General features: G+C 34.2%; 1 protein-coding gene across 1 annotated transcript in view; it reads left to right on the forward strand.

Moving 5' to 3' along the window:
• Nucleotides 1-27,017, forward strand: part of DNAI7 (dynein axonemal intermediate chain 7) — a 92,778-nt gene that overhangs the window by 52,473 nt on the left and 13,288 nt on the right. The window contains 4 exon segments of the mRNA XM_074268819.1: nt 1,867-2,013; nt 5,812-5,915; nt 12,135-12,447; nt 25,026-25,110. Of these exon segments, the coding sequence (XP_074124920.1) occupies nt 1,867-2,013; nt 5,812-5,915; nt 12,135-12,447; nt 25,026-25,110 (649 nt within the window).

Consider the following 27,017-nt stretch of genomic DNA (forward strand, 5'->3'; position numbering starts at 1 on the left):
TGATTTTTCTATCATTGGTTAGGTACTTCTTACTGCTTTTTGTCATGGAGAACATCACATAAAGGTATGCAGGTGAGGGCAGAGCAAATATAAAGAGAAACCCTTCTTGTTCTGTTCACCTTTTTGTCTCCTTTGTCTTCCCTCCTCTTGCATTGGCTTCTTCAGTTGAAGTTTCTGACAGATGAGAGATTTGTTAAATTTCCTGTCTCTTCAGCCTCTAAGTCTGGGACTATTCTTCCTTGCTGTACTGTCTAGTAGTTTTTGCTTGTCTACCATCTCTCTCATTTTCTACCCCTTTTGATTTACTCAGTCAGAGAATAGGGAAGACATTGAGAGACATTAGATCTTTCCCCCAAGCATCCAAATTTCTTCTAGTTATCTCCTACACGTGGCACTTTGAGTATTCCTGAGTATAGCTGGGAAGGGTTATTCAAATTACCTGGGGCTCATTCCTGCCACAAATTAGAATAAAGGGAAGATGCCTTTCTAGTATAGTGGAATGGGAAAAACTACCTAAAACTATCTCCATTATATATGAAAGATTTGCATTCTAGCAAAGAAGGCATTAAAGTAAAATTATATGTAATTCCCACATATTTTCTCTTGAAAGCACTATATCAATGACCATCCTCTTCACCTTTTCATCAATGGATGATGCTTTTACCTTTTTCCAAGTACATCTACTCCCTTATCTTGCCACATGAAACAAAAACTGAATAAAACTAGATGTTTCTCTATTGTAACTATCAATTCTAGAACTCCTTTGTTTGCCACCTCTAATACTTTTTACTCTTATGAGATTTATCACTCCATCTATAGCCCCTGATCCATATCCTTTGTGTAATTATCTACTGGCCTTAAGGTCACTTTTTCTCTTTTTTTTTTTTCCAAAGAGTTGGCTCATATTTAATATCCCTCTCTATCTCAGTGCCTGTCCCCATATTCAGGTATCTTTGTGTCTCTTCAAACCCTTTGCCCTTATCAACCTCTTAAAACTTTAAGATAAACATCAGTAAATCAATCTCATAAACTTTCATATTTTTTTTTTTTCTTCCTGAGGCTGGGGTTAAGTGACTTGCCCAGGGTCACACAGTTAGGAAGTGTTAAGTGTCTGAGACCAGATTTGAACTCGGGTCCTCCTGAATTCAAGGCTGGTGCTCTATCCACTGCGCCACCTAGCTGCCCCAACTTCCACAATCTTGATCTTTATCCCATCTTAGCTGCACATATGGAGTATAATTTAGATCCCACTATATCTGTGTCCATGATCCTGAACTCTGAAATTCACCTTTTGTGATTATAACCATTTTGTATCTCTTTGACTTATTCCTTGTAACCTCTCTGTAGCTTCCCTATTTCTCTTGTCAGCATCATTATTATTTTTCTGACTTTCCATGTGGCCTTTGCTTTTATGAAAGTGTGGGAGCAGAAGCAGCAGGAATAAATCAGCAATGGTGACCTCCTAATGGAACTGAGATTGGGTGTCATCATGGTGACGGCAGCAGGAAGAGGGACATGGAAGATACCAGAGGAGGAGGAGAAACAAGAATAGTGGTTGCACCTGAAGAAGATGAATGACAAGTAGATAAGGGATTTCTAACTCCTGTAAAGAACTAGTTTATAGTTTAGATGAAAACGGTTGGGGTTTTGAAGCTGATGGACTCTAGTTTTTAAGCTGATGGAATACTTAATTTCAAGGAAAATATTTTACTTTTCAGCTGTAAGGAATTATGATGAAATTGTGCTTATATTTTGTGAATATAGGAAAGAATATATTATTTTTCAATATAAAGTACATAATGTTTATTCCCTTCCAATTTTCCTCCTTTGTCAGGAGATTAATGTAAATCTTCTTCTACATTCTAGTTAATTGAGAAACTGGAATTAACATTATTGAATACACCACCACATGAGCTGACAAATAAACAAATAGAACAATACCAAGGATCAATCCTAGAACTGCGAGAACTTCTTCACTTTAAGTTCAGTGAAGCCACAGAAACTCTCCTTAAAGTAAGTGTGGTACATATTAGCTATGCTTAGTTCTTTTTGAAATGAAATAGAAATACTGAAGGAAATTTATGTTGTACAATAATGAAATCTGCTTGTTTCACACATAATCTTAAGACTTACCAAATACAATATTGGCCAGAATTGACACAATTATGTTAACTAATATGGGATATAAACTTCTTAAAAATAGTCGTTCCAGAAACAAGATACTTTTACCTTTCCATCTTATAATTCAAAAATGCTAATATATCATCTAATGTACCTCTCTCTTTCACATGGAACCACCAAAATATCTACTCCAGGTTTAATATACTCTGTGAGTAAACATCCCCTCAAAAGAATATTTCATAAATTCTATGAAAAAAAGCATTTTTTTCTAATGAGCCAAAAAATTCAATTAGTTAAAAGCAAACGCTTTTAGTGAGATAGTGTAGGAAGATTTACATCCTGGTGAAGGATTTCCACAGATATACACACCAGTGGTGGGGACAATGAACATGAGTAGGCATCAAGCACTAAGGATTCATACAAAGGATTATGTATGGAGGGGTAACTCACATGTCAAATGTCTGCAGTACTTCTGATGTCTTCTGGTGATGTCATTTGGTTATTTTGATTATGCTTGCTTCTGTGTATTGATTGAGGGTGTATTCCTCTGTTAGTCTCTGCTGATGCTGGCATCTAATTTTCTGTAAAATCTGCTATTAAAACATTTCTTTTAGCATTACTCCTTAGTACTATCTTGGGTTCATCTTTTTAGAAGCTTTCATTGGTCTGCTATAGTAAGGTGACTAGAATCTCTTGTGATAAAGGAAGTATGAAAGCTCTTTATTCATATTCACCACATTTGCTAGAACTATGTCAAGAAGCCCTTTGGGACATGTGGATTTCAAACCCAGTCCTGTAATACTTCAGTTTTTACAAAATATGTGGAAAGTTCAAAAGGATGATCAAAGAAAAGATAGGACTACTAATTGGTATGTATGGGATCACAATAGCTATTGATAAAGAGAAGCTAGAAATATTCAAATCCCCTTTTGTTTCTCTCTTCTCTACCAAGGAAAATAATTTTTGGACTATAAAAGAATGAAAAATGGCCTTCCAAGTTGATTAAAGAATAATTACTATTTAAAATTTATTTATTTAGTATTTTCCCCCAGTTATATTGAAAACAATATTTTTGCATTTGTTTTTAAGATTTTTGAGATTTAGTTTCTCTCCCTTATCCCCACCCACAATTAAGAAACCACATGTGAAGTTATGCAAACATAAAAATCAAGTTGTAAAAGAAAACATAGATCTCCCACCTTAATGAAAATAACAACTCTTAAGAAAAAATAAATTTAAAATAGAGAGATACAGTAACAGAGAATGCTTGATATCTATTCAGATCTGATCAGTTCTCTTTCTGGGTGTAGATAGGATTTTTCATCACTAGGTGTGGATGATTGTACTATAGACAATTGTTATTTACAGTATACAAAATTGTCAATTTACATATTACTGTCAAAGTCATTTACAGATAATCATCCCAGAATATTTCTATTACTTTGTATATAGTATATTTCACTTTGTTCATGGAGGACTTTCCAGGTATTTTTTTCCCCCTGAGAGCATCCTGCTCATCATTTTCTAGAGAACAATAATATTCCATCAGAGAAACTTACTTCAGAAGTGGGTTTTTTTGTAATTACTATTGCTAATTGTATTTCCCCTATTTATTCTCTCTCTCTTTCATTTTTGAGAATTTGTAATTCTTTGGCCTTCACCTCATAATCAAGAAAACTAATTCTATGTTAACTGAATTTTTGCTTTGAAGCACAGCAGTTGTACAATTTACAAGTTACTAAGTCTGGTTCTTTATTTAAAAAAGCACAGTACTTGGCACATAGTAGGTTCTTAAATGCTTATTGATGACTTGAAAAGGGGTTATAATTTCAGAGTAAAAGAATGGGAAGAGGTTTTATAATTAATTGTTTTATAATTAATAGTTGACATCTGGTAATTTCAGGAGCAATTTTATTTTCAAATTAGTCACAGAATTTAATTAATATAGGGAAAATGTTTTTTTAAATAAAGAAGCTGAATAAGCCAATATTCATTCATTTGCTTATTCAATAGACATTTATCACTTATAGTATACAGAAAACTGCTACTCATTTAAAGTGATCATTTCTTTTTTGATAACTTACAAATCTTTTGAAAGCTATCCCAGGTTTAAAGCCTATTCTGGATTAGATTCTACTGAAAAATCACAACTCACAGGCCCCCACTATTGTTCCTTTACTAGATCTATCAGAAGAGAGATAGAAGTTCAAAACAATTGACTCATAATTAAACAGAATTGCAAAAAAAGACATAATATTTTTGCCACATTCTTGTAGTATATCCTCTTGCAGATTACCATGCCATCAGACAAGTATGGTAAAACTTCATGTGCTATATACACTCATAACCATATTCGGTTGAATAATCTTTATCCTCAAAACCACCATTTGCCCCTTATTCCTGGCCTTCTTTCCTGGCGCTGACAGCTGCTCTATCCTTAGAGACTGTTTTGTTACAAACCTTTATTCTGCTCTCTTAATTAGGCTATTATTTTCAGGTTCTTCAGTGTCACCTGTTGGACTTAAAATTGAATTAGAACTGTTTATGTGATCTTTTTTTTCACAAAAAAGGAGAGATTCTTGTCTCCTTTCTCTGTAGCATCAGGATACTTTTAGTTCCTTCTCTTTGAGTTTAGGTGTCTAGATACATCAACTTATCATCAGAAGGTAAAAGAAATTTGGGTTTAGATTTTTTCTGTCTTTTGAATTCCTGTGCTTAGTTGCTACCTCAGTTGCTATCCCGTGACCTGAGTGAACTCTTAAAAATGCCTTTCAATTTTTTTTCCAGTCTCCTTCATCTAGACAATGATCTAGACAAATAATTTTTGGATTACCAGTATCCAAGACTGAAAGTCTGAAAGGAACTGGAACCTTTTCTCTTACATTCATGTCAACCACAAATGTGAATCTCTTTCCAGTTTATACCACACAGCATTTGTCCTCAAGGACAAAGACAAGAAGACATATTATTTGGATTTTTCTTTCTTTCATTTTTTCATTTCTATGGAACCTTAATTATTCTAAGGCCATCCTGAAAGAGCCATTCTGGCTCTGGCGGCAGAGGACCTGGCTTTATAGTCCACTTTGGAGACTTACTACTGGGGCGAGCCTATTTGTACTTGGGTTTTCTTATATAGAAAATGAAGGGATTGAATTAAGTGACTCTGGAGTCTCTTATAGCTCTATTTGTTTCTTCCAGTATTGTGGAAAAAACTCCAGTGTAAATGCCAGTTTCCCTAACAATTCTAGGATCAAATACAAACTCCTCTATTTGGCATTCAAAGCTCTTCATAACTTGGCTCCAAATTACATTCCCACTAATAATACAAATTACTTTTCTATATACAGAATGGAGTTTATATTGGCCTCCTTTCTGTTCCTCAAGACATTCAAGTATTGTTTTTTATAAGAAACATGTCCTATTTCTTCTAATAGCTAGAGGATTCCCCTGCAAAATTGATTTGTTTTTATTTTTGTATGTACATATAGATGTACATGTTTTCTTCCCTCAATAGAATATAAGCTCCTTGAAGGCAGGTATTGTTTTGCATTTGCTTTTGTATCCCTGGTGTTTAGTACAGTACCTGGTAAGTGCTTAATAAATATCTTTTGATTAATTCATTGATTGATGGATAGCAAAGAGGGCTCCTAGATTTTTAAACTTTTATTTTTTGTTGTTGTTGATTTACAGGAAGCCAGTTCTTTAGTCGATACTGACAGTGGAAATATGGAGAAGATCATTAAAGATGAAAATATCACTTTGTATGTTTGGGCAAACCTCAAGAAGAATCCAAAGTAATTCCATGATTTGTTGGGTTTTTTCTTTTTGGCAGAAAAAAATGAGTAGTCAAACTGTCATAAATAAGTTAAAAGAAATTTCTCTTATAAATGAAAGAAACATTTCAAAATTTCAAAAATTTGAGAGTTGCAGTTGACTCAAATTGAATCCCCTAATACTTGAATCATAATGAGTAAACAGAAACAATACTTGCCTTAATTAAACTTATAATTAAGTAGACAATATTATTTAGCTTTTTTTTTTTTGCCATTTTGGTTTCAAGTGAGTTGAATGAAACTTTCCTCAAATTTACAGCAAGATCAATTTGAATCAACAGTATGACATGGCAGCCAAAAAAGTAATGCAATCAATCTTAGAATTCAAAGAGCTTCCTGAGACTTGCCAAGCCTGGCAACCACTATCCACATGTAGGAATAAATAATACTGGTGGAACAAGCCCAGTATAGAAAGCATTTTAATGAAGTATACTTAAGTCCTCATCAGTAAATTAGAGGAATTAAGGACACAGGTGTTATTTTCATTAATGTTACATTTTGGATGTTAGGCATTTTGAAAGAGAAAGGAGGATGTGGAAGGAGAACAAACAGCTGGCTACAAAGACGGCTGGGAAAAATTGGGATTCAGATTTCAGAACATCTTATGATAAAAGGAACATGGCTTTAGGATGGGAATAGAATGCATCCAGTTAGGATTAAGAAAAATACATTTGCTTAAAGACTGGATAGTCTGATCTGAAAGGCATTAAATTGGAAAAAAACAGACAATTGCCCAGATAAAGTTGTCAAATCATAAACTGAAGAAAGTAACAATTATGTCCCAGGAAGAATAACAGTTAAAGGACCTAGTAATTAGCAGGAAAAAATAAATCTGATAGTGTGGGTCATATGGCTTGAATATTGTAATGAAAACATTTACTTAAAAAGGGAGACTTTAAATTTTTTAACATAACTATACATATATTCATATATTTTAAAAAATACAATGATCTTGAGGCATACAACATGGGAGAGAAAATTTGAATGAAGATACAAGAGGAAGAAGACAGAAGAGAGACTGTGGTAAGAATATATTATAGGTCAGGTGACTGGAAGACTTCTTTCTACCTATGTGACTGGAAAATTAGTGTAAATTTCTAAGTTTCAACATTTGTAAAATGAACTAGATGATCACTAAACTTTCATTCAGCTATCAGGTTCAGGATTGTTAAGCCCTAAATACTAAAATGCTATTAACTTGTTAGTGAAATAGGCACTTGGAAGGAAATAAAAGGCATTTTACTATTCAAAATAGATAAGGAGGCTGCCTATTGAGTTGAATTCTGCCCTTGAGATGTATTAATTGTGTCATCCCCTTGTTGGGAATCTTTAAGGAATTGTGGAAGATAATAATGGTGCTGTGGGGACTATTAAGTTTTATATCAGTTTTAAAAGGGGGAAGATTAAACTATAAGCAAATAAGTTGGACATTGGTTCTTGGGAAATTTAAGAACACATTATTTTAGTCACCTATTAGTATGATAAGGACCTACCATTAGATACACCATGCCTGACTTTGAGTGAGCTATTAGAAGGAATCTTTCTAATGACAGTGTCCTTATACTTACTATTCCAGCTTTTTAATTTTATCTCCAAATCTTTCCTAGGTCTTTTTCTCATTTTTTTTTTTATTCTGCTGCTTTCATTTTTCTAAAATATTTTTTATTTCTTTTAAAATATTATTGCTTCATCTATTTCAGAAATTCTGGTTGACTTATGTCCAAGCTGTGATTGTCTTTGAGTTTTTGCTTATAGATGTTCGGAGTCCTCTTTTTTTTTGGGTTTATGTCTTAAAGATCCCTGTCACCAACATAGCTCTTATTAATGTGATTCTTTTTTTGTTTACTCATTCTTTCACCTTACTTCTTGATTTAAGACTTTATTTAGAATCAAGTTCTGCATAGTTCTGGGGAGAGTGTCTAACTAAACTTCTTGAATCCTTCAGTTGATTTCTTGGGAATACTGGATATTGTGTTATTTCAGGATCTCAGAGGCAGTTCATGATCAGGCTATGGACCAGAAAGTTTTCGGTGCTCCTGATGTGGTCTGATTCTTATTAAGGTTCTCATGGTCTGAACTTTGCAAGTTCCTGACCTGGGTTTGGGATCTATTGTCATGCCTCTAATTGAAAATAACAGTACATTATATCTGTACTCCATTAGCTAAGTAGAAAGTTCAAAGTGACAGAATACCAGGCTTCCTTTGCTCTGAAATTCCTGACCAGGCCAATCTGCCACAGGCATTGGACTGGGCTAGAGGCTAGAACTGAGATTCTGTTTTACTTTTGGTTTAGAGACACACAGCTACTGTTCGCTTTTGGATTTGTTCCTTGTTCATATACAAAGCCTGTGAGCTTCAACTGTTCTTATCTTGGGCTCCCTTCCAGAAATATAGATCTTCTCCTCATCTAAGACACGAAACCGGATAGTGAACCATAGAGCTGCCTGTTGGCACACATTCCCATATTCTACACAAGACTAGAGTTGTGTATGAGTATGGCAACTTTTTTTGCTCTTATGCCCAGCCTTGGTTCTCCTTGCATTCTCATGCTCTAGAATACAACCTTTTGGACACCTAGACAGACCCTGTTCCCATCCCCAGTCCCTTTGCCTCTATCACAGCTGTTCTGGGCTAGAATCACTTTGATTTTTTTTTTCTTAGATTTCCCAATCAGGGCTTGGATTTATTTTGGTATATTTTATTTGTATATTTTATGAATTTTTGTGTAGGGATTGTATTAGATGAGCAGAGCTAAACTTTTTTCTGATGCTCGGCCATCTTGATTCCACTTCCTTTTCATATTGTTATAATTAATATGAGAACTGTGTTATAATATACTTTGGTAAATTTTGGAACTAGTTAAGTGATTGACTCTTTAGTGGCAATTAATAGATAAGTGCTAAACTAGAGGGAAATATGTAGAAGAGAGTGCTTTGAGTTAGCTATCTTTAGATTTCTTTTCTTTGAAAAAATTATTTTTATCAATTCTTATTTTTTTTATTTTTTAATAGGTTTTTTGCATGGGTAATTTTACAACATTGACAATTGCCAATCCTTTTGTTCTAATTTTTCCCGTCCTTCCCCCCATCCCAGATGGCAGGTTGACCAATACATGTTAAATATGTTAAAGTATAAATTAAATACAATGTATGTATACATGTCCAAACAGTTGTTTTGCTTTACAAAAAGAATCAGGCTTTGACAATTAGCCTGTGAAGGAAATAAAAAATGTAGGCGGACAAAAATAGAGGGATTGGGAAATTTTGTGTAGTGGTTCATAATCATTTCCTAGAGTTTTTTCGTTGGGTGTAGCTGGTTCAGTTCATTACTGCTCTATTGGAACTGATTTGGTTCATCTCATTGTTGAAAATGGCCACATCTATCAGAATTGATCATCATATAGTTGATTCTGATTTTTACATGACATTCATTTTGGAATATTATCTCACCCTCTTTTCCTATTTAGCAAAGCAGTTCAGTAGAACTAATATATTGATTGTGTCAGACTGCTGGAACTCTGTCTTCCCAGAAATCAGCTGGAGTCAGGATCACTAAACGTCTTTATTCTTGGATCTTTTACGGTTAAGGTCAGGGGCTTAGGCCTAGCAATCTCACACACCTTCCTCTCTCAAATGCCCAGAGAGACTGACTCAGCATCTGCTTCTCAATTCCTCTTCCTCCTCCTACTAATCCCACGCATGTCACTTCCCCCTCTTTGTCCCACCAATCAAGTCAGCCCAGAATAGCTGGGGAGGGTCAACCTTCAAACAAGTTAATAGGGAACTGTCCAATTGGCAATTAGTCTCATGTGCTTCATTATACAAGTGCATTGTTCAGTTCTAGCCCTTTACATCAGACAGTATATGCAATATTTTATACCTATAGATCTGTACCTCTGCATCAAAGGGAGTGAAATACATTTTTCTTAAATTCTACTCAAGGATCAAAATTGATCCTTTACAAAAAATTCAACTTTGTTTTTTCTTTTCTGTTTAATTATTGTAATCATTGTGCAGATGAATCTTTTCTAAGATTTTTATCAGCTACTTGGGTAGAAAGATGGGTGAGTTGTAATCAAATAACATATGCTGGGGTGGATAAGTAAAGTATTAGAGAGTCAAGTTGGGATCAGAAATGATATTAACAGACTAAAATGAAGGCCTATAGCTAAGAAGATGAAATTTTGAAAGGGATCAATGTAAAATCCACTTCTTGGGTTGCAAAATGAACTGCACAAGAATATAAGAAGGACATGACTAAAAAGAAGTTCGTGTGAGAACCTGTCCCCCCAACCCCAAACAGAAGATAAAACTTGAGCATTTCATTATATAGTCAGCTCATTATGAGAAACAGTGTGACATGTTATATCAGAGGCAGATTAAACCCAGGTCTTCCTGGCCTCAAAGTTTTGTCTCTGTTCTCTATGCCATGTTGTCTCCATTAATGCCATCTTGAGATTCATTAATAGTAGTAAAATGTCCTGAACAGTGAATTATATTGATCTTATTATCTTCTGTTCTGGTCAAAACATATATAAAGTGTATTGTTTATTTAGGGTGCTAGATTTTTGGTAGAACATTAACAAGTTAGGGTAGATCTAGAGTTTTGAAATCATTCTGTGTGAAAATTCATCTGGAACTTATTATGCCTCTAAGAACCTCATTATCCTGTAAAACCACCTCATCTCTGGAACTCACGCCTCCTCATCTCCTGCCTATTCCTTAGCACTGATTGGAGCTCCACAGACAGAGAGTGGAGAGCTGAGAGCTCTTTCCAAATCCTTCATTCAAGGATGATCCTCAGGCTAGCCAGCTCTTCATTTCCCAGCATGTTACACTCCTCTGTCTCCATCATTTTCCTACAGTTTCTGTTCTCTCACCCTTCCCCATCTTTTCAGCTTCTTTTTCTAGATTGTCACATTAAAGAGATTAAGAGGATTTGATTAGGTTCTAAATATCTGAATGATAATCCCCTAGAAAACAAATCAATCTTATTGTGCTTACATTCAGAAGGTAATTAATATTTTTTTTCTCCTCGATTCAACAAGCATTTATTTAGTGGCCCTACTATGTGCCAAGAACTGAGCTAAGCTTTTTATAAATATTATCTCATTTGATCTTCATCACAAGTCTGTAGGGTAAGGACTATTATGGTCAGGAAACTAAAGTGGACAGTTTAAATGTCTTGCTCAGGATCACATGGCTAGGAAGTGTTTGTTTTTGTCTTCCTAACTAAGCCTAGAGTTCTATAGTGCTAGCTTGTTGAGACTATAGTCAGGGATACTATTTAGGAGGCCATTGTAATAGTATAGATAAGAAATGTTAATGACAGAATTAGGGTAGGATGAGGACCCTAGTTATAGAAAGTTGATTTCAACTAACTACAAATTTCCTAATAATTAGTTGTCTTAAAGTGGAGTGGATTTGGTAGACAGGTTTTCACTGTCAATGGAGTTTTTAAATTTTAAGCAAGATGACTACTTGTCATGGACATCTTTTAGGGAGATCAATATTTCAAGTAAGTACATGTTAGACTATATAGCCTTCCAGTTTGCCATTAGTTACCTTCCAACTGTAAGATTCTATGACTTTGTTAAGAGAGAGAAACAAGACAGAGAGTGAGAGAGAAGAGAGAGTAAATGAAAGAGAGAGAGAGACAGACAGATAGAGAAGGTTATATGAGGTTTAGAGATTTGTACTTAGGGTCAATGAGTTCCAACTTGGGTTGAAATCCAGTGCGCTCTCTCGCTCTCTCTCTCTCTCTCTCTCTCTCTCTCTCTCTCTCTCTCTCTTTATATATATATATATATATATACACACACACACACATACACATAACTATCTGGGAGACCTCAGACACTAGCTTTGTGGTTAAGAGGCAGTTAGTTGGTACAGTGGACAGAGTATTGGGACTCAATACTGGAGTTGAATAAATTTGAATATGGCCTCATTTAATTATATGAATAAGCTTAACCTAACCATTTAATTGCTTTTTGCCTCAATTTCCTCATCTGTAAAATGGGGATAATATTAACATCTACTTTCCAGGATTTTTATGAAGATAAAGTGAGATAACATATGTGCTGTGTAAATCTTAAGGAGTTTTTTTATTATTAATATCATTAATTCACATGGTACCTTTATTACCAGAAATTTATTTTTAATGAAAATTTATTAACAGGTATAAAAGGATCAAATTTGGTGACACAGGAGTTGGATTTGAAATTCCAAAGGCACTAGCAACAAGTGATATTGCTGTCCGTATCTTTCATACTAATTATGATCACATTTCTCCACTGACTATGATTCCAAGGCCAGCAAAATTAGAAATCACTGACACAATTATTGAAGATTCTGCAGAAAAAGAAACTGCTAAGGATGAAGAAATTCTTCAGGCAGGCTTAGAGGAAGTGGCTGAAAATCAAGAATTAACGACTTCTTCAATTTTTGAAATGGAAATAAAAACGGAATCATCCCTTGTTAATTCCAAAAAGGTAAGATGATTTCAAAAAAGGGAAGCCCCTTTTCAGATCATTGTGTCATTATAATATGATCTCTCTTACAATATTTTTTTAAATCTTTATTTTTTGTTGAAGCTTTTTATTTTCAAACATATACAAAGATAATTTTTCAACACTGATCCTTGAAAAACCTTGCGTTTCAATTTTTTTCCCGCTTTCTCCCACCCCCTCCTCTACATAGCATGTAATCCACTATATGTTAAACATAGTAAAAATATATGTTAAATCCAAAAGAGGCATACATATTTATACAATTATCTTGTGGCACAGGAAAAATCAGGTCAAAAAGGAAAAAAAAAATTGAGAAATAAAATAAAATTCAAGTAAACCACAACAAAAAGAGTGAAAATGCTATTTTGTGATTCACCCTCAGTTCCCACAGTCCTCTCTCTAGGTGCAGATGGCTGTCATCATCACAAGATCATTGGAACTGGCCTGAATCATCTCATTGTTGAAAAGAGCCACATCTGTCATAATTGATCATAGTATAATCTTATTGCCATCTTCTTATAATATCTTAAAGCAGTCTGAATGAAATGTCTTTTCTAGCAACTTAAATTTTCTTTTCTTTGTCTCATTTTGTTCTTCTTCCCCTTACAATTAATCTCAAAGGAGAAAATAGACCAAAAAGTAATTGGAAACTAAATAATCTCATCCCAAGTGAAAGATTTAACATAACAAAGAGATCTCTGGCCATAATTTTGCCAGATGGATACCTCCTCACTTCTCTTTCCCAACCCATCCCCATAGGATAATCTATTTCCTTTCCCTTGAAGATAGAGACTTCTTTGAACTCCTGGGGGGATACCTCCTCTTGCCAGATAACCTAAAAGATTTCAATCAGCTTTTACATGGGCAGTGGCCTCCTGCCTTGTAAGTCTCGGCTACAATAATGCCTCTATTTTCCTTTGGCCTTTTAGTGAATGTGATTTTTATTGCATTGTGATCTGAAAAAAAATTGCATTGACTATTTCTGCCTTTCTGCATTTGATTTTGAGGTCATTATGTTCTAATATATGGTCAATTTTCGTATAGGTTCCATAAACTACTGAGAAGAAAGTATCCTCCTTTCTGTGTCCATTCAATTTTCTCCAAAGATCTATCACACCTAACTTTTCTAATATTCTATTTACCTCCCTAACTTCTTTCTTATTTATTTTGTGGTTTGATTTATCTAGTCCTCAGAGAGCAGGGTTGAGATTTCTCACTATTACAGTTTTGCTGTCTCTTTCTACTTGCATCTCTTTTAACTTCTCCTTTAGGAATTTTCACGCTATATCACGGTGCATATATGTTTAGTACTGATATTGCTTCATTATCTATGGTACTCTTTAGCAAGAGATAGTTTCCCTCCTTATCTCTTTTAGTTAGACCAATTTTTGCTTTTGCTTAATCTGAGATTGGGATGGCCACTCCTACTTCTTCTTTTTTTTTTTTTTTTTTTTAAACTTCACTGGAAGCAGTTCATAGATTCTGCTTCAGCCTTTTACCTTTACTCTGTATGTATTGCTTGGCTTTAAATGTGTTTCTTGTAAACAACATATTGCAGGATTCTGGCTTTTAATCCAGTCTGCTATCTGCTTACGCTTTATGGGAGAGTTCACCTCATTCACATTTATGGTTAAAATTACTAATTCTGTATTTCCTACCATCCTTTTAACCCCAAATTATATTTTTCTTTTTCCTTTTCTCTTTCCCTCCTCCTCAATATTTTACTTATGAGCACTACTTGCCTCAAGCAGAGCCCTTCCCCTTTAGAGTCCCTCCCCCTTTCTTTATAACTTTCCCCTTCTATTTCTGTTTTCCCTTCTATTTAGCCCCCCTTCCCTTTTCCCCTTTCCCCTCCTACTTTTATATAAGGTGAGAGAAGTTTCTGGGTGAAACCAAATATACCTAATATTTTCTCTTTGAGCCAAATCTGATGAGAGTAAGATTCACACAATATTCATCCCCCTCCCTTCTTTCCCTCAATTATAATGTTTTCTTTGCCTCTTCCTGAGATGTAATTTTCTTCATTTTTATCTCCATTCCCCCCTTTTTTGAGTACAATCCCCTTTCCGCCTCTAGTTTCTTTTTTATATAATAATAATAAAATCAGATTATACATGCACTCTCTATGCATACTCATAACAGAAATACAGTTCTCAAGATTTCTTTTCTTTTTATCTTTTTATGTTTCTCTTGAGTTCTATATTTGGAGGTCAAAGTTTTTGTTTAGCTCTGGTCTTTTCATCAGAAATAAATGGAATTTATCTATTTCATTGAATGTTCATCTTCTTCCCTGAAATAAAACGCTCAGTTCAGCTGGGGTAATTTTTTCTTGGCTGCATTCCAAGTTCCTTTGCCTTTCAGAATATCGGATTCCAAGCCCTTTGATTCTTTAAGATAGAAGCTATTAGGTCCTGTGGGTAATCCTTATTGTGGCTCCTTGGTATTTGAATTGTTTCTTTCTGGATGCTTGTAATATTTTTTCCCTTGATCTAATAGTTTTGAAATTTAGCCACAATATTTCTTGGAGTTTTAATTTGGGGGTCTCTTTCATGAGGTGTTTGGTGAATTCTTTCAATGACTATTTTAACTTCTGATTCTATGACATCAGGGCAGTTCTCTTTGATGATTTCCTGGAAAATAGTGTCTAGACTCCTTTTGTTCATCATGGTTTTCAGGGAGTCCAATAATTCTTAGATTGTCTTACTAGATCTATTTTCCAGGTCAGTTGTTTTCCCAATTAAGTATTTTACATTTTTTCTATTTTTGCTTTTTTTAGTTTTGCTTGACTGATTCTTGTCTCATTGAGTCATTCATTTCTATTTGTTCAGTTCTGATTTTTAGTGAATGATTTTCTTCATTTCCCTTTTTTTAAACTTCTTTTTATATTTGTCCAATTGAATTTTTAAATGAGTTGTTTTGTTTTATAAAATTTTTTCCATTTTACAAATTCTGTTTTTCTTTTTTTTTCTTTTATTAATTTTATAATTATACATTTTTTGACAGTATATATGCATGAGTAATTTTTTATAACATTATCCCTTGTATTCATTTTTCCAGATTTTCCCCTCCCTCTACTTCCTCCCCTAGATGACAGGCAATCTCATACATTTTACATATGTTACAGTATAACCTAGATACAATATATGTGTGTAAATCCAATTTTCTTGTTGTACGTTAAGTATTGGATTCCGAAGGTATATGTAACCTGGGTAGATAGACAGTATTGCTAATATTTTACCTTCAATTCCCAGTGTTCCTTCTCTGAGTGTAGTTGTTTCTGTCCATCATTGATCAGCTGGAAGTGAGTTGGATCTTCTTTATGTTGAAGATATCCACTTCCATCAGAATACATCTTCATACAGTATTGTTCTTGAAGTGTATAGTTATCTTCTGGTTTTGCTCATTTCACTCAGCATCAGTTCATGCAAGTCTCTCCAAGCCTTTCTGAATTCATCCTGCTGGTCATTTCTTATAGAGCAATAATATTCCATAGCCTTCATATACCATAATTTACCCAACCATTCCCCAATTGATGGACATCCATTCATCTTCCAGTTTCTAGCCACTACGAAAAGAGTTGCTACAAACATTTTGGCACACACAGGTCCCTTTCTCCTCTTTAGTATTTCTTTGGCATATAAGCCCAGTAGTAGCAATGCTGGATCAAAGGGTTTGCACAATTTGATAACTTTTTGGGCATAGTTCCAGATTGCTCTCCAGAATGGCTGGATTCTTTCACAACTCCACCAACAATGTATTAGTGTCCCAGTTTTCCCACATCCCCTCCAACATTCATCATTATTTGTTCCTGTCATTTTAGCCAATCTGACAGATGTGTAGTGATATCTCAGAGTTGTCTTAATTTGCATTTCTCTGATCAGTAGTGATTTGGAACACTCTTTCATATGAGTGGATATAGTTTCAGTTTCATTATCTGAGAATTGTGTGTTCCTATCCTTTGACCATTTATCAATTGGAGAATGGTTTGATTTCTTATAAATTAGGATCAATTCTCTATATAACAAATTCTGTTTTTCAAGAAGTTATTTTCTTTTTCTATTTCATAAATTTTGTTTTTCTGGGAGTTTTCTTTTTTCATTTTGTCAAATCTATCTTTTAATGAGTTATATGCTTTTTCCATCTCACTAAGTCTATTTTGTGTTGCCTTTTCCAAAACCTCTTGTAAAATGTTCATTTCCTTTCCCCATTTTTCTTCTATCTCTCGTTTAAGATCCTTTTAAATTTCTTATAGGAGAGAACCAAGTTATATCACCTTTTGGGGCTTCATCTGGAGACGATCTGCTTTTAGTCTTCTCAGCGTTTGAAATCTGTTCTTCTATTTCACCATAAAAACTATCTATGATCAGAGTTCCTTTTTTCTTTCTTATTCATTTTTTTTAAGTTGAGATCTGTTTTTAGGATAAGGGGACTTTTCCAAGCTTCCTCTACAATCGGCAGCAGCTACACTGGGTCAGTGTTTACTGACTTCTGGTGCTGGGTGCACATGGCCAGATCCCATGAGATTCTGGCATTTTGGGGTTTACTCTTTACCTTTTATGTTTGTGTTGGATGTTTTCTAACTTTTTTGCTGATTTATGGCTTGCAACCAGGGAAGAGTATCCAACAGTGCTGTAGATTCCTCCCTATAGATTCTCCCCCCATGGAGTCTGCACCACCCCAGGACTCTGTGCTGTCTGCACTGGCGTCTGTGCCTGGCCTGCTTGCTCTTGGCCCACTTCCTTCCATGCCCAGTTGAAACAGACCTTTTCTGGAGATCTTAGAAATTATCTTTTGCTGGTAGTTTGTTGAATTCCCGATGCTTGTGGGAGCTAAGTTCTAAGTTCTAGGCCAGTTCAGAGCGAATTCAAAGGCTGGATTTGCTAATTAGTCTGAGGGTCGCGGGAGAAGATCAGAAAGAAGTGTATGTCCTCTCTGCCATCTTGGCTCCATCCCCCTAATCTTTCACTTGGAAGATGGTGAGCTGCCAGAGAGCCAGTGTGGCTTCAAAAAAGGGCTAAGGAATGGCTGATATGGTATTTACTGCCCAATAAATTATAAAATTATTATAAAATAATTTATAACAGTGTCTTTTTAGTGGCAAAGAATTGAAAACTGCCCATCAACTTGGAGGAAGGACGAAACAAGTTGTGGCATATATAATTGTGATGGAATACTAATGTGTTATAAAAAATGATGAGGGGGATGGTTTCAGAACTAATGCAAAGTGAAGTGAGTAGAATCAGAAGAATCTTAAACATCATAACAAAAATATAGTAATGATAATCAGCTATGAAAAACAGTTCTTTTGATAAATATAATGATCTAAGACAGTTCAGAAGGACTTATGATGACAATGCTATCCATCTCCAGATAGAGAACTGATAAACTCTGAGTACAGATTAAAGTATCCCTTTTTTCACTTTTTTATATTTCTTGATTTTCTTTTTGCAACACAGCAGATACAGAAATATGTTTTGCATGATTTCACCTGTATAATTGATATCACATTGCTTGCTTTCTCAATGGGGAAGGGAGAAGCACAAGGGAAAGAATTTTGAATTGAAAATTGTTTAAAGTGAATGTTAAAAAGAAATAATAAATACATTAAAACAAATCTTTATCAGATCTTTACCTTTACTACTTAAGTATTTTCATTCTGGTTTTATCTGTATTGCTTTTGTTAGTGCAAAGTCTTTAAAATGTTATGAAACATGTGGGCCTGGTGAATGTGGGCCTAGTGTTATAGCATGAACAGTGGGTTCTGCTTGTTGTTAATTCATATTGGACAGTGAAATGGATGATGTTGTGAACTGCTGGGGCCTGTCTATCCATGTCAGAGCATAGTCAGATATTTTGTGACTTTTTTGTTCCCTTACTCGAAGGTGATAAGGGAAAAATATTTTTAAATAAGTTTTGGAAATAGAATTGAGTATATATACAAATAATTACAAGGAAAAAAGGTAGCCATCCTTTTCTGATAGTGATCAAGGCAAGGAATTCTGTAAGCTTCCAGGTAGAGACAGAGACAGTGCCAGAGGCCCAATCTTTCCTTCTGGACCAGCATGAAGTCATGCTGCTTTTTTGTCTGTGTTGTGGTTCATTCTTTCCTGCTCATAGTGTTGGAAATGGAATGGAGTTGGCAATGAGAACTTCAGAAGTTTGGAAGAGCCATTAATGATTCCAAGAATCGCAGTTCATTCTATAATTTTCTGGTAGCTGAGTCCAATGCAGAGTGTACAGTCTCAAGGAAACTAGGTGAAGGACTCAGCCCAGGCATCTAAGATACCATGCTCTTCAATTAAGACGAGATTCTATTTAGTAAATAAGCTGCACTTGGAAATGAATTTAGAGACTAAGGTAATGCTGGGAGAGTGTGCTATTGGAGATTAGGGGAAAATGTTTGCATCTATAAGACATGACAAGCAGGAAAATTTCAGAAAAACCTTAAAAACTTACATAAACTGATACATAGTGAAGTGAATAGAACCAAGAGGATATTGCACACGATAGTAACACAATTGTTCAATGAAGAACTGTGAATCACTTAGCTATTTTCAGCAGTACAATTATCCAAGACAAACCCAAAGAACTAATAATGAAGAAAGAACTGATATTGATTGAATACAGACTCAAGCATGCTATTTTTCACTTCCTATTTTTCATTTTTCAAGACTTTATGTATAAAATAAATAATATGGAAGTGTTTTACATAAATGCACATATATAACTTATATCTGATTGTTTGCAGACTTAAGAAGAGACAAGAGAAAAGAGAGAGGATGACATAGAATCTGGAACTCAAAACCTTAAATAAAAATGTCAAAAAAAATTTTTTTAAATGAAAATATTTACATTTCTGCTTTTGCTATATCTTAGGAAATATAATTTTTAAAACTTAATTATATTGTATAATTTATATTTATGAGAAGTTAGCTCACTGGTTAAATTAAAACTGGGCAGGTAGGTGGTGCGGTAGAGTGCCAAGCTAAGAGTCAGGAAAACCTGAGTTTAAAAATGGCTTCTGACACTTATTGGCTGTGTGATTCTGGACAAATCACTTAATGCAGTTTACCTCAGTTTCTGCATTTGTAAAATGAGCTGGAGAAAGGAATTGCAAACCATCCCAAAATCTTTGCCAAGAAAATCACAAATGGCATCATGAAGGGTCTGACACAAGTGAAATGACTGAACAATAACCACAAAAATCACTTATGTGGATGCTATTAAGGTGATATTAACTTCCTCTTGGGTGATTGCTACATACTAGACTGAGGGCTGAATCTAATACCATTAGAAGAACCCCTTTGTCCCTAAAGAGTTTCCTAAAATACTCTGGGGCCATGTAGCTTATCTGTGCTCTGGGCCCTGTTGGTGTTTAGAGTAGGTCAAGAGTCTTATTGCATGGGGCAGCTAGATGGTAGAGTGAATAGAGCACCAGCCTTTAAGTCAGGAGGATCTGGCTTCAAATCTGGTCTGAAACATAATACTTTCTAGCAGTGTGACCCTAAGCATGTCATTTAACCTTACTTTTTTTACCAAAAAAGAAAAGAAAAAGTCTTACTACATGTATGTAATCAAAATTAGCTTCTGTGTTTGGTTATGAATACTTCTGTGCTCACAATTCTGAGATGTATTTCCTTCCTTACTCCTCTGATCTTTGTTTGCGATATGATCTTTTGTGTATAAGTTGTATATACACTTAGAGCTTACCTTACTATATATGATGGGAGGTATTAATCTATAACCAATTTTTGCTAGACCATGTTTCAAATTTTTGAGCAGTTTTTATCAAGTGGTAAGTTCTTACTCCAGTAGTGGGGGTCTTGAAGTTTGTTAAATACTAGGTTATGTTTATATGCTTTTACTTATTTTATACTTACTATGTTCCACTGATTGACCTCTGTAGTTTATTAGTACTAAATAGTTTGGATGATTTTTGCTTTATAGCATAGTTTGAGATTTGGAAATGTTTAGACTGTCTTCTCTCCCACTTCAAAAAATTATTTCTTTTGAAATTGAAGTTTATCTAAAGGTCTTTGCATATTTCTCTGGTTTTATCATGCTTATTATTTTGGCATATTAATATTTCTTTATATTCATGTACTACAATTTGTTTAGCCCTTCCCCTTTTGATAGACATCTACTTGTTTATAATTCTTTAATAACACAGAAAATGCTGCTATGAATACATTGTTGTATGAGAATCTTTCATTTTTTCCAGTGACGACCTTGAGCTATATGTCTAGCTATATGTCTAGAATTGGTCTCATATCCAATTTAAACTTTCCTTTCAGGTTTTGCTTATAGATGTTTCAAGTCATTGGCTTCTGAGTTTGTGTTTTGAGCTTCCCAATCTCTATAGAAATTTTTTATGGTCAAGTTTAATTTTGCTATTTGCTCACTTTTCTGGTTTATTTCTTGTCTTTGGACCATGATAGTTGCTAACTTCTGGGGGATGGGGGGGTGAGAGATGGCTAGCCTGATTTTCTGCAGATTTTTGATGTCTTCAAGGTGGTATGATACAGAGAAAGTTTTTGGTTACTAACCTCACTGGTCTGAGCTCTGCTTCTTACCCAGGTAAAGCCTTCATTCCTTCTTCATCACAGATATTAACCATTCCATTCCACCCTGAAACTATGACCTAGACCTGGGTAAGAGGTAAAAAAGAGCTGCCAAATGACACCTGATTTTGTGCCTAGTGCTAGTGCAACAGAGAGCTAGTGCTCTCTGTCTCTTTTTGTCACCTCCTGTCTCTTTTTGTCTCTTTCTGTCTGTTGCTTTGTTTCTGTCTGTCTCTGTCTCTGCCTCTCTCTATCTCTTTCTGTTTCTCTCTGTCTAGAATAGCTTTCTGAGCAAAAGTTTACTCCCTTTACTGCTTCTGGTGCTTCTATCCACATTCAGTCTTTATAGTTCTCTTTTTGGCTGCAGATGGCATTTTCCATTCCAAGTCTTGGAATTGTCTTGGATCTCCATATTGCTCAGAAGAGCCAAGTCCATTATAGTTGATCATCACACACTTGCTGTTACTGTGTACAATGTTCTACTCACTTCATTCAGCTTCAGTTCATGTAAGTTTTTCTAGGCTTTTCTGAAATCAGTCTGCTGATATGAGGCATTTAAAAAATTTAGAGGGTTGAGCTTGGAAAGTTCAGCCAAAATGTTCAATCTCCTTGACATCTTGGCTCGATTCCCTTGATATTTATTTCTTATCTATGTTATCTTTAAGAAGAATTTAATTTCCTTGCTTTAAGTCTTTTAATGATATCTATTTTTACAATCACCTTTCCTAAAACCATGATTGCTGCTCTAATTTAAGGAGTTCAATTGTAGTCATAATAGATTTTGCTCCAGAAAAATAAGAATCTTTATTTAAACCTTGTTTAAATCTTTGTTCCAAGTATATTTCTTGTAAACAATGTATTATTGAATTCTTTCTAATGCATTCTGTTGTCCTTTTACATCTTATGTGATTCAGATCATAACTCCTGTTTCTTTCTAGCTGCTTGCACTGTTTTTTCTTTGACCTGGAAGTTCTAGATTTTAGCTATGAGTTTTTAGGGAATTTTCATTTTGGGGTTCATGGGTGAGTTCATTTCATTCATCTTCATGATTATGAATGATAATTGTATATCTCTTTCCATCTAATCCTCTTGTACCTTTCCTTCTATTCATTTTAAACAAAAAAAGTGATAAAAAGAAAAGTGTTGGCTTAATACCTGTAGGAAAGCTAAAAGATTTTATACAGAATCCAGATTGCACATGATTGTTCAGTTATTTCACTTGTGTATGAGCCTTCATGACCACATTTGAGATTTTCTTGGCAAAGATACTTGAGTGTTTGGCCATTTCCTTCTCTAGGTTATTTTACAGATGAGGAACTGAGGCAAACAGGGTTAAATCACTTACCTGATTTGGATCATATCATTAGTAAGAGACTAAGGCTAGATTTGAACTCAGGAAAATGAGTCTTCTTTCTGACTTCAGGTCTGGAACTCTGTCCACTGTACCACAGATTGCACATTATAGTGTGACAAATAATAGCTAAATGAAGAGAAAATAGGCAATGGAGATTGTATCTCCTTGGGTTCAAATCTTATGTCCAAGAATTTATAACTGTGGGCAAATCATTTAACTTTCCGATTTGTTTTTGTTTTTTCTCTACAAAATGGGGAGGTGATTGATTGATTCTCTTTTATTTTGTCCTCTGGTTCTAATAATTTTGGGCAGTTTTTCTTTAGGATGTCCTGATAAGGTAAATAGGCTTTTTATTTTCTTGGAATTATTGGCTTTAAGGTTAGCTAATAATTTAAAAATTATTTATTCTTCACCCCCTTTTAAGGTCATTTTTTTTGGATAACATATACTGTATACTTTTTAAAATCTTGATTTTGCTTTAAAATTTCTGGTTGTCCAAAGCTATTGATTTTTCTATGGCCATTCTAGTTTTCAGGGAGTCTAAATTCTTGGGCAAGGTGGTTTACCACCTTTTCTTCTAAGCTCTTATTTCTTCTTCCCATTCTTTCTTCTCTAAATATAATTTCATTTAATGTTGCATTTATCTCTCATTTCATTTTCTCCATGTCTTATTATCTTGTGCCCAGAACATTCTTTTCTTTTTGGTTTTGCTTATAAATGTGGAATTATTTTTTTTTCTGGGGTTCCCACCATGTCTTCTAATAATTTCATCACTGGGCAATGTGCTGGGGCTTTTCTTGATATTCTCAGACATTTCTGAGACAGATGTTCATGCATAAATGTCCCTGGTTATCCTCTACTCTTGTTACATGAATAATCCATCTTTTTCATTTTTACATTTATTTGATGACACACAAATAATCTATCTCTTTGTGTATACTCATGTAGTAGATGATATTGGATATGATACAAATTAGAATATGCTACAAATAATGTTGCACTGATTTTTAAAAATTGTTTCTATTTCCATTTGCCAGTAGAGGGCTCTGAATACCATATTTCAGTTTATTTATACCCCCCACCCACCCCCATCTCCCACACATTTGGGAAGTAGAACAGTTATTAAGCTATCAGAGGAGTATTTGTTCTGTGACAAAGACATATTGATTTTCTAGTCATTATATATTATCCTTTTATAATAGCTCAATGTAAGTATACTGCTTTTATATGAATAACATTAAACTTCAACTGTAAATTTTTAAGTACCCATAGAGTGCTCATTATTAGTAGCTTGCAAAGTTAATATTAGACATGTTCCTTAATTCCTTGTTTATTTACTATGAAGATAAAATAAATTGACATAAATATGGATTCTTCCATATTCATAAAGATAGTATTATTTTACATTTTCAGTTATTTAGGGTTCATGTTTTCCTATATATCATATGTTTAAATTCTTATGAGAATCCTATGAGGTACAAAAGGAAGGTATTATTAGTTCCATTTTAAACAGAAAAATAAACTAAAGACTCTAAGAGCCAGCTAGATAGTTCCAGGCATCGAGTCAGGAATTCAAACCCATCCTCAGACATTTATTAATTGTGTTTTCAGAGCAAGTCACTTACCTGCAGTTTACTTGAGTTTCCCCATGTGTAAAATAGGAATAATAATGTCTACCTCTCAGAGTGGTTGTGAGGATCAATGAGATAAAAAGTATAAAGTGCTTAGCACAATGCCTGGCATGTAAAAACATTCTGTAAATGTTGCCTATTAAATGATTTGTCCAGTGTCACATGGCTTATGAACCAGGACTATAATCCAGGTATTTTGACCTCCTGGTCCACTGTTCTTTCATCATGTCACCATGAAATAGTAAGTAGTTCTACGTTAATTGGGGTGTGATTGGGGCAAAGTAGAAGCTGCCTAGAAAAGAGACATCCTTATAGAGTACACAGTTTACCTAACTCTTTTGAATTACCTAAATATAGGTTTCAGAATTGTCTAGAAAATCAAATGCCCAAGTTAAGCAATTCTACTAAGGTTAAATCCATTTTAGAGAATTTTTTTTAAAAGTCTTATTCCCTGTGCTATACTTTAGAATTGATAATATTTATCATGACTATTTAAGAAATCCTAGAAGATGTTTTTGGCTCTAGAATATTGTTCTCCAGAATGTGGAAGTTTTCTGAAGGCACTCAACTCCTTTTAATATTGCTTTCAAGATCAGTCAAGCTAGACAGAATAGGCATGGCTTATATGCCAGAATTTCAGATATTTTGGAAAGTCCCTAATGAACAAGAAGGTAAAGGGCATCCAAGATAAGTAAAGGCCATAGAAATGCTACTGAAGTAGGCCAAAACATTTTGTATTTTTTGTAATTTTATCTACAACTGACCTTGAGTATCCATTAATTTTTATTTGAGCAACTCTCATTTGTAGCTATTTTTACTGCTTTTATGTACTTAACATGTTCTACTTTGTATTATGACTATTTGTATAGTTAAGTTACTTGAAGACAGGAATCATGTCATATTTAGTTTTGTATCTCCCTTATCTTCTAACATAGCAGCCTTCCATAGTAGTCTTCTTTTAATAATTTTTTTATTGATTTGAATTTAATCTACTTGTAAATATGTTTTTCCTAGAGTATGAGTTCAGTAAAAGATGATGCTGAAGTGAAAAAAGAGGAAATTGAAATAAAATCATTAAAGAGTGACTCAGTTTCAGTAGGTAAGCTGCCAAATTATCATTCTTTTGATTAATTGAAGTTTATGGAAAAAACAAGATTATAGGATTAATAGATTTGAAATTGGAAGGAACCTTAGAAGTCATCCAAATAGCTATGATTATAATTTGGAAATATGAAAATTATAGTGTCTTATAAATATATATATGTATGTATATGTTTGTGTGTATATATAAATATGTTCTCATTAACTTGACATTTTATATAAACCTGAAAGAGGTATATAGATTGGTGCTGGTCAAGTGTTAAAAGTAAGGGCCAAGATGTCCCACTAATATTCATGTGATACAAGGAGAAAGCAAGGCAGGTCCTTTGTACCTTGGGAATTTCTCTATAATTTGGTATATTTTCATAGCAGGTCCTTTCACTACCTCCTCATTTTCCTCTTATTCTCAGAACACACTTGAAATAAATGAAAAAAAAAACCTTAGTGCTGGGAATTCTAATATAAAAAGTGACATTCTACCTTTATGAAACATGCATTCTAATAAAGGAAGATAAGACATCCAGGGGAGTAGTAGCCAGTAACAGGGGAGTCCCCAGTAACTCTGGGGAGTCAAAAGGATGATGAGATGATCTATTGGTCAGTTAATTGACATCGTGTTTCAGGAAGCAATAGTTCTATACTATACTATACTATATTATACTATACTATACTATATAACAGTATGAACACAAAAATAATAGATTGTCAGTTTGCCTTCACTCAGTCCTCAATCAAGGTGGCAGGATACAAGGATAGGGCCGGACCTGGGGAATTTTTAGTTTATGTGGGATCATAAGATCCTGAATTCATAGGTTGAGCAGTGAAAGGGACCTTCCCCTGTAAAGAGCAGAACGCTGGAAAAGTATACTTGAAATAAGGTGTTAACTCAGTGGAATTGACGAGATAATGGTTCTCTAGATTACATATATATTTAGTACTTAGTATGATGATGTAATGGTTCTCTAAGATCACACATAATCAGTATGTTATAATGATGTAATTACAATAAGGTATATAAAGGCTAAGAAGGACTGGAAGATAGACATTCTATATTTGACCAGCCTCGTGGTGGCTCTCCTGACTCCTGCACTAAGATCAAGGCTGATCCCGAGTTCCTCCAGAGAGCTAGCCCTAACACCACATTCCCCAACATCTAATTTTACATATATATTATATAAATATATAAATTCTATATAATCAATATGACTCAATTTTTAGATGATGATTACTTTTGATTTATGCAGCAAACTTTTCTCAGTGGAACATTGTCTTTATAGCATAGTCCAAAAATCACTAATATCTATGCTATAAGCATCATTTTGGAACAGAATTCTTTCTTGCTTTCTTTTCAGAAATAATAAATACAAAATTAATCAAGAATGAAAGGAGTGGGTAGAGTGGACCAAAGTAAATAGAAGATCACATATAGATCATGATTCGTTAAAAGCTTCTTTAGGAATTTTAATTAATATTAAAGTGCCTGATTTTCACAGGTTTAAACCATTTATAATTTTCATCTTTAATTTACCATAGAAGTAAAAGAGAAAAATAATTTAAAAATTGAATCTTTTAGGCCACTTTGCAAATTTTCTGTGATAGTTAGCTGAGAACAAAAAATGCTATAGCTGGAAGGGTCTTTAGAGATCCTTTCTAATCCAATCTTCTCTAATTTATTTTTCAAAAGCATGCTTTCTCTGGCTGAATCTACACAGAAAGCTTCAACGACTTAAAGATTTTTAATTGAATGGATTTGTGCACAGTTTGTTTGAAATTGTGCTAATTTGGGGGCTAAGTGAATACCTCAGTATGTTCAGAATTTTAAAAATCTGTTAAATACAAAAGCTTATGATTCCTGAGCTCACCCATTAGAAAGATTTAATATTATCTTTAAATCCAAATTGTTTC

The sequence above is a fragment of the Sminthopsis crassicaudata genome, chromosome 5 (assembly GCF_048593235.1).
Source record: "Sminthopsis crassicaudata isolate SCR6 chromosome 5, ASM4859323v1, whole genome shotgun sequence".
NCBI lineage: Eukaryota > Metazoa > Chordata > Mammalia > Dasyuromorphia > Dasyuridae > Sminthopsis > Sminthopsis crassicaudata.